The sequence below is a fragment of the Typopeltis vanoorti genome, chromosome 22, assembly GCF_054136105.1.
Source record: "Typopeltis vanoorti isolate ZY-2024b chromosome 22, IOZ_Tvanoo_1.0, whole genome shotgun sequence".
Taxonomy (NCBI): Eukaryota; Metazoa; Arthropoda; class Arachnida; order Uropygi; family Thelyphonidae; genus Typopeltis; species Typopeltis vanoorti.
In genome coordinates, this window is record NC_143570.1 from 68354072 (window position 1) to 68370142 (window position 16071).

At 31.2% G+C, this 16071-nt stretch overlaps 1 protein-coding gene across 1 annotated transcript in view; it reads left to right on the top strand.

The window, feature by feature from the left end:
* Positions 1-16071, top strand: part of LOC150094475 (neuroligin-4, X-linked-like) — a 352524-nt gene that overhangs the window by 278171 nt on the left and 58282 nt on the right. The window contains exon 4 of the mRNA XM_090412476.1: positions 15-807. Coding sequence (XP_090268602.1) covers positions 15-807 — 793 coding nt within the window. The remainder of the gene's footprint in view (positions 1-14; positions 808-16071) is intronic.

The following is a 16071-nucleotide window of genomic DNA, read 5'->3' on the forward strand; positions in this document are numbered from 1 at the left end:
CTTATCACTTTCAGGTCTTTTCCATCGTGCCATCATGCAGAGTGGATCAGCGCTTAGTCCTTGGGCCATCGCTCGTGAGGCTGTGACATACGCTCTTTATCTTGCTCGTGTTTTAAACTGTCCTACTATTGATAATACAGCGCTAGTGGATTGCCTGAGGAAAAAAACAATATCCGAAATTATGGGTGTGAAGCTTATCGTTCCTGATCACCTGACGTCATTCGGACCAACGATAGACGGAATTGTGCTTCCCCAAGAACCTGCAGTGTTAATGGAAAAGTATAATGACCTCTATGCTCAATATGATCTCTTATTTGGCGTAACTCGTGTGGAATCTTACTTTTATTTTTCTGCGATGGAAGAACGCTTTGGTATCGAAACTAGCCGACGGGACAGGCTACTACGGACGTTAGTGCGGAACCTCTTTACTTATCATTTACAAGAGATCTTTCTCACCATCGTAAATGAGTATATGGATTGGTCTCGTCCTATGCTACATCCAAATGATATCTTTGATGGCACAGCAGAGGCAGTGGGAGACGCTCTTATTGTGGCCCCGTTGATTCGTGTTGGCAATCTTCATTCATCGGCTGTTCAAATGCGATCGTATTTTTATATGTTCAGTTACCAGACAGAATACGGGGATTACGATTCTCGATTGGGATGCGTTCACGGGGAGGATCTACCGTATGTCTTTGGAGCACCTTTAGTAGGAGCACTGTCTCATTTTTCAAGGAACTATAGCAAGTCTGAGATAATGCTTTCAGAGGTGATGATGACTCATTGGAGTAATTTTGCAAAAATTGGGTAAGATTATCAACTTCTTTCGTTTAATTTTTATTCAAAGTACAACTTTTGCGAAAACTTTGACTTAAAAATGCACTCACTTTCAAACTTAATTTCTTAAGTTTTAACTTACGCATATTTTAAAATGTTCTGATGGTGATACAGAGCTAGTGGACCACCAAACTTTTAGCAACGAATTTACGAATGCTACATTTTATTTTTGCTCTTTTCATTCCTTTTATAATCCATATATAATGCAGTTATTTTATTGAAGTGCTATCTTGTCGACTTGCATTTTCAGTGGGCCATTTATTCCAAGGCTTGCGTCTAATTTTTTATTTCATCTTATATATTTTATTGTTTTTACCTTCGAGGTCACAATGTTGCTGTGTTAGCTTATATCTGATGGTATTTTTCCGGTATTTCCAATATTAAGTATTTAAATTAAGGGGATATTAAATCCCACATTGTTTTAAAACCGAATAAGAAACTCAAAGATTGCAATCAGAGAGTTTCTTGCCGAATATAATAATTATATCGCCGAAATTAAGCTTATTATCTCTTTATATTTAAGTAACTTAATGGTTGCACCTGTTTGGAAACTCGTATAGCAGATTCTTTTCGCTATACACTTTGGTATTAATTGGTCTAGCTACTCACTGATGAAGCCTCAAAAAAGGCTGAAACCGGTCTGGGTAGTGACCTTCCACCATAATGTAATAACAGCATACATTTCCTAGGAAATGTGTTTTTACATTATGGGAAATACCTAAGCATAGTGATCAGAACTTCACCACCTTTGCTACGAGTTGTCCAGTATTGTACTACGTACAAGCTCACTTGCATTAGCTCCCGCTAGTGGTCGCCGATACTTTATAGTTTACTATATTCGGCAAGAAACTCTCTGATTACAATCTTTGAGTTTCTTATTCGGTTTTAAAACAATGTGGGATTTAATATCCCCTTAATTTAAATAATGCTTATATCGCCGAAATGAAGCTTATTAGCTCTTTATATTTAACTTTCCAATATTAATTTATCGAGAAACAGCAATTGCAATACTCTAAAAAGATAAAATTATGAATTCAGTTTATTATTTTTTTTTATTTTCTTTTGTGATACCAATAGTATTCCAATCGCTCACTTCATTGAGAACATACTTTCCCTGCCACCTAGGCATCGCACTCACAACATTTCTTTTATTTTCAAAGACATCATATGAATCCTGTTTAGAAAAGCAAGAAATGTTTACTTTAAGAGGTTTACAACTGAAGGTTACTTACCTGTCTTATAGAGAGCTGGCAAGGTTGGTGTATTTTCATCTATAACAAGAAAAATAACAAACATAGCATACAGACGTGAACATCATAAAAATATGTAATACTAATGAATGCGACAAAATTAACGTAGGATTTGTAATTTCACATAAAAAAAAATTAATTCAATAAAACTAAACTTCCGATAAAGAAAGAATGTTTTTCTCAGTGTAAACAGTTTGCTTCAATTATTTTTAACCTGTTAACGTTACTTAGATATACTGTATAATCAATATCTAAATTAGGTAAGAAGCGGGTAGCAATTCTCATTTTCCTGTTAAAAATAGCAGGTTTTATATATTTAGTCATTTGCAATTTTTCCAACTTTTAAAAATCTCGTGAAATGTTTTTCAACTCACCTATTCCTTTCAACATCAGACTGCAAGTGCAAACATTGGAGCAAAAGTTTCATCGCAACACCAACCTTCTTTGGCATTTTAAAGAAATATTTCACCTTTTAGAAATTCATCCTTGTACAAAATTCTTCAAAAGTTTTAAGTTGAAGATGGAAATTTAACACGATTCTACTATTTATTGGATTCACATAAAACACTATTCTCTCATTTTGTGGGGGAGTCATTCTCATTTCAAAGTTCATAAGGCAAATATGCCGGAAATTTTCGTGTGATAAACTTTCGTATATATTGCATATTTATTTCATATTGCACAACTGTACATTAATTCCTTAACTACTTCTTTAGGAAATTTGTAACTTTTGGCAAAAACATATTGCAATTTAATTTGTTCATTTAACACAAATTAGTGCATTTACACAAGTATGACCTCAGGTTGCTGTGAAAATATTTACTTTGCCAATATTCCCAATATTATCATACATCTATTGACAGGATCGTCACACAATACTAACAAAACCACGGTAGAAATGACTATAGGTTTAGTAATCGTAATTGTTGTCATGTAACTTTAATTTTTGCTTCATTTATTTTAATTGGTATTAAAAATAATTTATTTTTTAACACTAACAAACCCAAGGTAGAAATGACTATAGGTTTAGTAATCGTAATTGTTGTCATGTAAGTTTAATTTTTGCTTCATTTATTTTAATTGATATTAAAAATAATTTATTTTTAACACTAATAAACCCACGGTAGAAATAACTATAGGTTTAGTAATCGTAATTGTTGTCATGTAACTTTAATTTTTGCTTCATTTATTTTAATTGGTGTAATGTCATTTAATTAGGCTTATTTCTGATTGGTTTGTTTTTGTATACTGTATATTCAAACTTTAATGACAAATTTCTTCTGGATTCTGGTGCCATAAATAGTATTCTGTGTACATTTTAAGTAATATATCGTTGTTTATGCAATTGATTAAACGTCAGTGTTGAACCAGATAGTCATAGCCTATAATTTATATACCTTATTAAGGTACTTAATGGGCATTTTAGAAATCCATCCTGCGGTTTGGATGTTCTGATACATAAAATGTGTCTTAAACAATTATAAATAGGCGGTATATAAGAAATCGTCCGTTTCAAAGTTTTATGCTGACTTCGAATTTCGTCTATGATAAGAGGATTCTGTAAGGTGCTTTCAGTTGAAAGCAAATTAATTGGTTTTCTCATATAGAGGTGACAGGATTTTTTGCCTTCTAATGTTATCTGACTATGTTCAACTAATTCGCTATGCTGAATTTATTATTTTAATTATTGCACTGTCTTAATCAGCTAATTGAACCGAATCAATTTTTCTAAGTGTAACCGGTTAAATTATCTTATAGGCATGTCAGATGTATTATTGAAATCTAGTTACCAGTTAAAACTTTATGAATATAGATGAAAATATCCTAAGAACCTAGGCAGATTTTATAGCCCTAGAAACTTATATCGAAAAGTCCTAGGCTCTTGACGGGCTTTTCAAACATGCATGAAATGACCTGGTTGAGAAAGAAGCTTGTCTTATTGACGCAGAAAGGCTGTACTGTACATATTGTACATACTGTACATGCTGTACTGTAAATACTGTACATGAAACAGCCTAATAGCACTGCATCGCAATTAGCAGTATTTATTCATAAATATCGAATTAAACAGAATTAATGGTAAAAGAAAATGATAGTCCGAGTCACAACAAAAGGGGATAAACGTGCTGAATAAACCTGAAGATAGTTTGGGAACGATAGTGAAATATGAAAAGTAATTTTGTAATTTTTTCATCCGATAGAGATTATATACAAGAACAGCTTGACATATTTCGAAATAAATTTTGATTTTATTTGTTTTTCCAAAAGGCCTACACAATTTCCATGAATAAGTTACTAACTTACATTTAATTAAATTATAACTTTTGAAACCCAAGACGCAAATTGACATCTGTACTGATGGAAGTTATTTACACACTATTACATTTATTTATAAATTTATCCGCCAGTCTGTCAGCGGCCAGTGTACATACGAAAATCTTTTCCTGATTACATTAAACTTTGAAATATTAATTTTTAATCGGAATCCCCTCCCACCCTCCCTTAATCAGTGAAAAATGATTACAGACTTATAGCATATTCGTGCATTGGGTGGACTAATGCTTATCCTGATCAGAAATGGTACTTTTAAACCCAAGTCTGTAGACAAGATGAGATTTATCTTCTTGGGATTCCTCTAAAATCTTGGCATAAACACATTATAACTATTATCCCATCGGTATCGAAACATTAGCATTTCTCTTTCGCTCAAGGGTTACCTTACCACTACTAACCATATGCAAATCACAAATCTATCCAACTATTAAATACTATTTTCATATTTGGGAGAGTGCCACCAAAATCTTCCCAATAATAAGGAAGCTCTTCTACAAATACTTTATTATCAGTGTGCAGGAATCATTAATAATTCCTGCACACTGATAAATCCAGTGAAATGCATACTACAGTCGTATTCAACTCTCGTTTACAATTTAATTCCATATCAGAACAAATTTCTCTTCTTCTTTCTTCATCCCTTCTATTCTGCTCTCTGGAGCAGTCTCCGATCTTATGTTTCACAAGAAATACAATCCAAGTTCCTTCAAATGAAACGAGAAGTTCTTTCTCATCCAAAGTACGTTAGTACTTTGGATGAGAAAGAACTTCTCATTTCATTTGAAGGTTGACAATCTCTCTCTAGTATGTGATCATCATGAAACAAATGCATCAAGAAGACCTGGATTTTTCGAATTTCATATCCTTTAATTAGTTTGATAGAAAGGTTACGTTTACTGAACGTTATAAGCAAATGACCTCTGAGTCACACAGGTCTCATTATATTTTTGCTTGCATTTGTAATAATAAAAAACTTGGATATATTCATGTAGCTTTTATAAGAACTTTTCAACTGAAAGTGAGGTTGCTGGTCTCATATGAAGCATGTTTCTTTCAGAAATATGTTTCTTCGAAATTCGACTAGAACTATAAAGTGAAATTTTATACAAATGCTAAGAGACCAGTAACGTTAACAAGGAGTGAAAATTCCTAGCACAAATAAAGTCTAAAGCAGAAAGCTTTATTTTCAAATATCAGAAAGCATGGCCCTACCATCCCCAAAATCCGACCATTTGTCTAAAGAACACACATACAATCAGCAGGCATAAAACACTTCCAATTAAAGGGAAATCCTTTTGGCTCAACCTAGTCATTGGTCTAACAGACGGTACTAGTAATGCTGTGAAGGGAACCTATCTTAGGCCATGATACTTAATGCATTCCGGTTGAGGCAAAAAAGACATACGTCACTGAGATGGCCCATATATATGATGGCGCATTCATTTTAATTCTGTATGTGGCTTAGGCAGCAAAATGACAGCAAAATATAAATTTTCTTAATAAATCAAAGTGCAAAGCACGAGTTTTTGTAATACTGGTTTTGTTATGGTATAGTCGAAACTTTTGGTATTATTTGATAAGGCGATAGTGAGTTTTTTTTTACATCTGAGTTTTTATATATGATGGCTCATTCATGGCAGGATGATACTTGAAATATTCGTTTGTGTGTCGTCATTGCTGATATCTTCAACAAACGAGGTTTCTTCCTTTTTTCCTACTTAGTACGTAGTGAGGATGTACGTTCTCTTTCCTAAGAAAGAACACCGCTTTAGAAACATAAATGTTATGCAACGAGGGACAACACATGCATAAATAACTTTATTCTTAATTTCGTATATTATGGTCAGAACTGACCACAAGAGAAAGGTTCAGCCCAATACTCTGATATCATTATGAAGAAATTCGATTAAAACTATAAAGTGCAACTTTATACAAATGCAAAGAGACCAGTAAAGTTGACAAGAGGTGAAAATTCCAAGTACAAGTAAAGTCTAAAGCAAAAATCTTTATTTACATTCGTTATTTAAAAACGTTTCTCAATATTTGCGGTAATATAATGCATTAAAGTTTGGGAGTAATGAAGTTGAAGATGCTTTTAAGGAATTCATGACGTGTGAATAAAACAGAATAGTGTGCTTGAGTAACAAGCAATGAATATTTTACAAGCTTATATATATATATATATATATATATATATATATATATATATATATATATATATATATATATATATATATATATATATATATTTATTTATTTATTTATAACGTGAGAAAAATGAAAGACTACACCAAGAACGCATGAAAAACTTACCTATACCAAGAAAATATTTTACCGCAGGACATGTTAATATAAAATGACAAGAGATGAACTTAGACCAATGACGCTATCAAAAACATCTCTGAAGTTTTTAGAGAAGTAATAAAATACGAATATTCAAGCTTAAACAAACTTGAAAGAAAATCTTGGTAAATTTTACGAAAATACTGTTTACTTCATGATTATGTCATTAGAGTAGTGAAATACGCAGAGAACTTTCACAAAAATGAAAGAGAGAAAGAAATTTAGATGTCTCAACTTATAAGTGACGAGGGTTGAAGTGCATATTATGCAATCTCCTCTTTTCTTTCTTTCTTTCCAAAAAAACATTCAGTCGCAGGCCAAGGAAACATCTAATGAAAATGAATTCATTGTTGCCTTGATATTAGAATATTATAAAATTCAGTCAAATTAGTTAAAAAATACAAACTTTTGCATACTGCTTCAGACCAGAGTTAACATAACTACACCATTAAAACTATTTTATAGATTTTTTTTTAAAACACACTGAATTAAATGTGAATCGGATTTAAACTATATTCTACTCGTATAAACATTTCGTATAAACTTGTATAGCAACGGGCAATAAGTGTTTCTAAACATTTATCATTCAGTGCTCTTTAACCAAGTAATCGCATCCTCAATTGTAATCTCCATCACACATACATTACTAGTAAAATTCGTCTGAAATAAGTATTTAAATTATGGCTGATAAATCTAGTGGCAATAAGTAAAAGTTAGTCTTCAGTAAAGGTTGAACTTTCACGAAATGAATATTTCTGAATCCATTTATTAGAAACAGTCATTTTAATATTTCTGTGGAATATCATTTGATACATAAAAGAAAAAAAAAACTTAGTCTTCCTTAAGGTCTCGAAATAGAACCCTTCGTGAATGAATTAGAACAGCTTGACATAAGAAATGAAAAGTAAACGCCCAATTTCTGCTTTTTCATGTAAATAGTTGCCCCATTCTGGAAAATAATAAAACGTCTTAAAAGTTAGATACAGTTAACTTGACGAACAACAAGCGCCTAGTCTAACAGGCTGAATCGCTTTCCGTGTGCTAAATATGGTCTCTCCATATTTAGCACACTTAAGTCTTTACTAGTTCTCAAGTATCTTTACTTCAAGATTATCAAAGAATTACTAAGTTACTCATTCCTAGGTTGACCTGTTTTTGCCATAAGAAAAGCTGGTGGCTGACCCTCATTATTGCTTTTTTGGAAGTAGCCTGTCAGGTTAAGAGATCTTTATAGTGCACGTCTGGGTTGTCGTTTTCCGAATTTATTAAAATCAGAACAGGGCAAAATTTCTTCTGGTTTCTGAAGTTCAGTATATTAGTTGTTGTCATTTGCAGGTGACTGGCGGCTGTCATGTATTAGCAGCTGCCAACGAGTCTGGGTTTTTCAAATATTTTTTAATTAAAATCTTAGCAAAAAAGTGCGCAAAACTTTAAATTAGTTGAAAATAAAATAAAAAATCTCAAACTATTTGATATTAAATGTTACACAGAAATTACCTAACGTTTTTCGTTTATTAAAAAAAAAAAATCAAGTATGCCGAATAAATAACATTAGAAGAGATGGAAAGAATGCACATGAGGTTTGAAATCTCACTCAATTTAATAAAAATTTACAAAATCTGTACAACTGCTATAAGTATTTGTAACTGTTCTTCAAGTGATGTTTTCAGATTTTCGTCTTACTTTCTAGTAATGAACAATTCCAACTCCTGTTACATTAATGAAAAAAAATATTCGCCGTAAAAACAAAAATACAACTTAAATTATGCTATGAAAGGATTCTAAACGCTAACGCCATGATCTGATAACTCATGTGGTCTCTAATCGGACAAAATTATCGACTTTTCAGAAGGAAAGTCCCTTGCTACATTAGAAGGAGAACAACTCAAGGACGGCTCGTGCATAGACATTGCGGAACTGCAGCACCCCCCAATTTTTCTCGCTATATAAATATATTTATTAATTTATTTATACTTGCTTGTAATATTTAATTTTATCATCAACAATCCTATAAAATTCTCTTATTTTGTATAAAAAATAATAAAAATCCATCCTTTAGCACTTAGGAGGGCGAAGGACGCTAGCAGCACTGTATTTAGCACAGTGTCATATTGCTAGGCGCGCAAGCATATGCACGTCATAGTGAGATGCGAGCTGTTAGCGTAATGCGGCACTGTCCATTGCGCACTTTCACTTTGTTTCTATGCAGTTTGCGCCAGTAGTAGTGTTCGTAGTGCTTATCGTGTTTACTCCGTCTCTTTAAATATTTGTAAATCCATTCCTTTAATTAGAGTTAAAGGAATGGATTTTATTTTTTTAAGTAAATTTAAATTATACTAAACTGTATAATTTTATCGATAAACAATATTTTTTCATGAAACAAAACAAGAAGAATATATTTTATTTTTAAGTAATTTTGAATTATACTAAACTGTATAATTTTATCTATAATAAACAATATTTTTTCATGTTTATTTTTTTTAAATTTTTATCATAATTTTGATATTTAATCCAAACACGTATACACTATACTTACAATGTGTATGTATATTTCGAAAGTTGCAGCACCCCCACGATTTCAAGCCACGAGCCGCCACTGGAACAACTACTTAATTTTCGTTAGAAAATCCCATGTTATGCACCTTGCATCTTAGGATTCGGGTCTAGGTATTTTTGACCAGAAGGCGTTACCTACCATGTACTACATCAAAAGAAATATATCTTTAAAATGAAGTGAAAAATATTCTCCATAAAGAGTAATAACAATGAAATTCCATTTTCATTAACGAACAACGTATATCCAGGTGATCATGGATCAATTCTAATTCGTAGAATTAAAAACAAAATTGAAGATTTCAATCCGTATTGGGATTTTAGATGACAAAGTGCATATTTACTGATCATTATTTCGTCTTTTAAGAGTCTGTTAAATGTAACATTGAAATGTATTCGTTTATGCTCAGCTACTTTAACTTAAGCACGAGAGTATCCTGATACATTTTACTTCATTAAACATAATAAAAACATTGAGGTGTTAATAACCAAATGAACAATTAATCTAAACAAAATTTCTCTTTGGTGTTTTTCCACGAAGTTTATCTTTTGACTAATAACAATAAACGATCTTTCTGCGAATACATGTTAAGTTAAACTTGAACTACGCATAACAAATGCTAAAGAATATTATATCACTATCATTATTTTTGTTAATCCTTATTTTTAATTTAATTTCATTCCTACTTTTCATATTATAACACATATGGACATTATAACGGAATATGGATATTATGATAAAATTCGTGGAACCAGAGAATCGGATAATAAAAATAAGAAACGAATGAATTGAAACGACCAATGCAAATAAATTTGCTGCGATACTATTTTCGCTAAATATTATAAAACCCTAAATAAATAAACGAAATTCTAAATCTGGTTGTGGCCGATAGTTTCTCTTGACTCGCTACACATATAATTAATTTTTATTTTTGCATTTTTCTATCTTTAGTGTCATATATAGTGCTTAAATTGCATCATTTCAAGTATAAGAAACTCAAGTTCTCAGACTTCCTTTTATTTACAACCAAATTCGAATATGTACTGTGAACATGAGTAGTTCCGTAAAATAATATAAATAATTATATTTTATTCTTGTGTAAAATCATGAAATGAATAATTTAATCACTATTGCATTTTCAAGAGCTATAGATATTATAGCAATTCCTGGCAATTTGAACAAATAAGACATTTTGTTACTAAATAGTTTTTAGCATTGCATATTGTTTCCAGTTTAAGTCATAGTTTTATACTTTTACACCTTTGTAAACAGATTAAAATTATTCATATTAATATTTCTAAGAATATAAATTAAAATATAGCAAGAGTATTTTCTACACGCACACACACCTAGTCTGGTGAGACCTCAGAGTCCCGAAGTTTGTAAAAGTCGCGCATTGCAGAAGTGCCTTTCACAAACTTAAGCATACTGTTCAGTAGAATTATTTTTTATTCCAAACTTGTTTTTCTTAATTTTCCAGAAATAATTTATTTCGTTCTCTTCAGTCTTTCTCTGTTAATGTTACTTTGTTTTCTGTATTTAGCGATCGTTTTTTCCTTTTCCAGTCACATCGATTTTTATTATGCACGAAACCTGTGATAATTCGATCATTTTTATTGTAATAATTTATATATTTTAACCTTCTTCAATATCACTTATATTTCTTCTCCTTTCACTGGATGTTTAATTTTTCAGCAGTTAAAATTAAATTCTTGCTGATTTCTTATTTTTTATTTGTGCAGTTATTCATACATCCTAAGTTTTCATTGTTGTTTAAATCCAAGTAAGCTTCCTTGATATCTCTTTTTAAATTATCTACACAATTTTATGACGTGCATATAAAATCATTTTCTTTTTTGTATAGAATTTTTTTTTCTCTTGGTGATTTATTGTTTTATGTCCAAATATCATTTTCAACTTTCTGTTTAGTGTTTTACAGTCAGCTTTTATTGGCACTTGTTTAGCATCATTTATCAGAACTTCCGGAAAATTTTCTCATCCTTATTTCACTATGAGAGATCTTTCTCTTTTAATCTCTGCGTTTTACGAGTCTCATCTCTATTTATCAACTTACAGTGTACATATTATAGCTCTGTCTTGTTTAACATTCTTTCCTTTTATGTTTTTTTATAACGAATATATATTTTAACTTGGTTCTTAATAAGCTATCATTATATCATATTATATTTCAGTTTGCTTTTTAATCCTCTGTATTCGCTCATGTTATTTCGGTTTAGTTTATTTCCAAGTATTATTTCTAGCTTCTGCAGTATTTATTTTCTGTTGAATTAGTTCATTTTTTCTTGCGGATGTATTTTAAATGTAATTAAATTTCTATCCTAGAAATTTATTAGTAGAATTATTAATACTGTGATATGAATAAAATCATAAAATATTCATAAAATATTAACCTTATAAATCATATGATTATACGTCGACAATAAACAGGAAGGATTTAAAATAAATTAGATTTATAATCTTGTTAATCATCGTCTAACAGGCACTAAAGCGCTAACTATTTTCCAAAGTATCCTTAGAATTCACCATAATTCTACGATAAAGCATTTAGCCCTACGAAGTACGTTTGTCTGTAAATTGCGTGTGTTCTACTGGCGGTTTGTTTTGTTGCGGGACGAAAGATTCAGATTTCCTCGGAAAACGTCCCCCATCCCACCACCACCACCTCAGTATGAGATTGGCTAATTCACTTTCAGCTAAAAAGCATTGCTGAAAGTTCTTCACTAATCTAAAATCTTACCGAAGTCAAATTTCCGACAAAGAGATTATTATATTTACACTTACTGATAAGGAATGACTTAAAATTGAAAATTTTAAAAGCAAGATGGAGGCACTTTCGGACTTAATTGGAAAATCAAAAATCAGTGAAGTAAATTTATAATTTATCTAGATTTCATAATGAATGTAGGATTAGTGCAGTGACATTAAACGAATTCTGAGCAGTTTGTTGCAGAAAATGTTTTTACATTTCTCAACGTGGGATCGATTTATTTGGAATGCATTTATGGTCCTGTGGAAAAGCATTCCGTACTAATGGACCTATGTTTGATAAGGCCATAATAGTTGTAAAAAGGAAGAGAATTGTAGTGGCAATCACTGGAAATGACTAAGACAAGGAGAGGAACGTGTTGTAGAATACCCAAGATGCGTTTGTTGAATAACAATATTACAGGATGACTTGATGATAGTCTTCATATATATATATATATATAAACTACACGGTTTTAAAAACACTTCTATGGTTCAAATGAACCATAAGAATCTTACAGCTTGCTGCATACTATCAGAGATAGAAAGCCAAATGTTGTAGAAAATTCTGAAAGTTGGGTTAATGGTGTGAGGTTCTTGATGAGTAAGAACATGACAGGAAAGGAATTGTAATGTTGTCAGAAGCGACCTATAAGGGATAAGAGCTATTGCTCATAAGGAAGTACCAAAACTGCGAAACTGACGACTCATTAAATCCATATAAGAGAAGAGCTGGAAGTAGTTCAGTTTGAAACCCTCTATTTATCAGTGTTTCAAACTGCACTACCTCCAACTCTGGATATCTGTTGTTCTAGCATTGAAACCGGCGATAACATTATCTTCCACTTATTTTAGTTCAGTGAAGAAAGCAGAAAACCAATAATAAGGAACATAAAATATTAATCTTGGCCTTGGTGAACGAAACGACTATAAACAGAATAGGCATCAACTTCCTGAAATTAATTCGTAAAAGCTTTTAAAAGGAATATGTACGTGAACAATTTAAGGGTTGGAAGGTCTTGAAATTATTAATGACATCAAAGGAATTATGAATAGTTCATATCACTTACCCAGAGGCACAAATGTGGTCATGATCACAGCCTTGATAGCCAATGATTTTTCCATGCAAAAATCATCTGCTTGTTTGAAATTTCTTGGAGGTTCAAGAAAGATGATTTTATAGGTTTCAAGAGAATTAGAAAACATAAATTTAGGATTAAGTTTAAATTAAGTTTAATAAGAGGTATTAAGGCAAGTGGGTATTAGTCATTTTCTTAAAGGACATACACCAAATTACAAATAGAGTACGGTTCTGAAAGGTCAACTGATAAGTAACGTAAATACAACAATCAGTTATTATTAACCATTTATTATTAAATTATTAATTAAATATTGTGAAATTAAATTTGAATTACAGTTAGAAAACTAACACAACGTTTTTAGAGGCATGCGATAATGATCAAGTAAATAGAAGCGAAGATATCATAATCAGCTATATGAGTGTGGCATGGAAAGAGCCTGTTACAGAAAGATGTTTCTTAATTTTGTAATAATTTTAATATAATTAAAAACTACTTATTATAATTCTGTAATAATAAGTAATAATAAGTAAATAATAAATAGTTAGAAAATTTAACTACTTAGCGAATGTATAAATAGAGTGTGAGATTGAAGAGAAAATACAGGCTGAAAAGTGTGTTTTGGCTAATAATATAATATGGGAGAAGGAAATTGTTCATATTTTCAAACCTCTGAAACCTCTGGTAGCTAAGTCATTAAAATGTGCCCAATCGATATTAATGAATGTTTAGTGAGATGGATTAATGAATTGTTTGATTTGTAGATAATTAACGGTAAGACGTAAGGAGACGGGTTCTGGGACTCAAATGATTAGAAACAGTTTGGGTTTCGATTTTAGTAACCTGGATGATTAATATATTCATAAGTAGAATGAACAAGAGCAAATCTTTCTCTCTTTTCTCTCTCTGTTGATGAAGTGAAGTGAATAAAGTACCTAATAAATTGTCAGGATGATCTCGGCACTCATAAAAATAATTTTAAAGTTTTTAAAGATTTAAAATTTATTTTTGAATAAATGATTTTAAAAGTCTATGCATAGAAACGTAAGATAACAGATTCAGTAAAAAAAAAGAAAAAAGAAAGATTTAGATGGATACAAACTAAATGGCGTTGAAAAGAGTTAATATAGGAAGTTGACAACGACGCTTTCCTAACCCACTAGTGCATAATACATTGATTTAGGAATCATATTTGCAAGAAAACTAATCAAGCTCAGAACTTGACTGGATTTAACTGAAAGGATTCATTTATAGGAGAGAATCCGTGATGCTCTTATATAAGTTACTTGTTAGGACTTGAGGCGCCTAGATTTTTGATGGATGTCAAGGAGATCCGAAGTTATCCACGTGAGATTCACTAAGCATGGATTGATTGTATCAGGATAGTTACCAGATTCAGCTGGTTATCTGTAACCTATTAAAATGGACTAATGTAAGAAGGATAAGACTCATTTGAAGTGTATAGTTATTGCAAGGACTATATTACATCTAGTGCAAGGAACTATCATACTTGGCTGAACCAGGTCCTAACTAAAAACAAATGAAGAGGGGGAAAAAAGTTCGAACTCGTACAAAGACAACGTTTTTATTGTCATAGAGTCATACTTCTATTGCAGTAATATGACAATATTACTGCAATAGAAGGATATCAATGCGTGAGTTTGGTAAATGAACATTAATATGAATATTGAGAATTAAAATAGTTTTAAGCATGAAACATAAGTGTTATGAGTCGAGGGTAGATTTAAAAAATAAATTCATATAGTGATGATAATCCGGAAGAAAAATTATTAAATAGTATAATATTGTCATATTATGCAATTCTAGTTATTTAGTATAATATATAAGTAATTATCACTGGTGACTGAATTAGTGTACGGTATTGTTTTAGGGCATGCTGTACTGTACAGTGTATATTGCTGTATGTATTACCAATTTTGGAGCTACACGTCTTTGCCTGATGAACGAACAAGGACAGGTAACAAACGAAGAGAAAACAGTGCAGATTTTCATGCTGAAATTAAAATTTCATGTTCATGATTTTTTATAATAAAGGATATCTAAAATATACTTTATATTTTATACATCATACTTTTATTAATCAGACATTTCTTCTTTATTACTAATTTACTCTTTTTTTCAAATTAAAAATCCATTACTAATATAAAAATCAATAATGAGTTTAAGAAAGTATTTGTTATCAAAAACTTCCTATTTGTGGCGTATTATTTTTTAAAAAATCACTTATCGAACAATTTTTTTCTTTAAAAATTGGTGTTCTTGCTTACCGCGAACTATTAAATAATTTTAAGTCATTCGATTTCTCCAGTAAAAGTTTTTCGCATTAAATATTTATCAAAAATAAAACAAGTGTGTCATACATGTTTTTTTTCCCCCAAGATATCCTTTGCTGATACGAGATAATTATGCGCCCTTTCTACTTGTTTATCTTATTTGTTATTTAATTTTAATTTATCTAACCAAAACTTATTTCCATAGTATTACGTTCAATGCATTTTTCCTGGTTAAATGTATGTGGTTTTCTCCATATAGCGTGTTCTATATGGGGACTCTTCCTATTTAGCTGATCCCGTTTGAGCCAAACTGGTCAACTTACCTTCAATTAAGAAGAGGAACAAAAGGAAGAAGAAAAAATAATAATACAAAAGCTACTTCCCTCATAGACTAGATTTAAACCCACTTTTAACGGCATGGTGCTGCCTACTACATTTCTAAGGCACTCTTAACAACTTGTGCATTTTTAATGATATGACAGAATTCAGATTTAATGGAAACCCACTCAGTGAGACAATAATTGTCACTATGTTGTTGCTTGGCTCTTAATGATTTAAGTGTCGACTTTGCTAATATTTCAAATTTTGGTTCGCGTAATGATTGTGTATTGTGG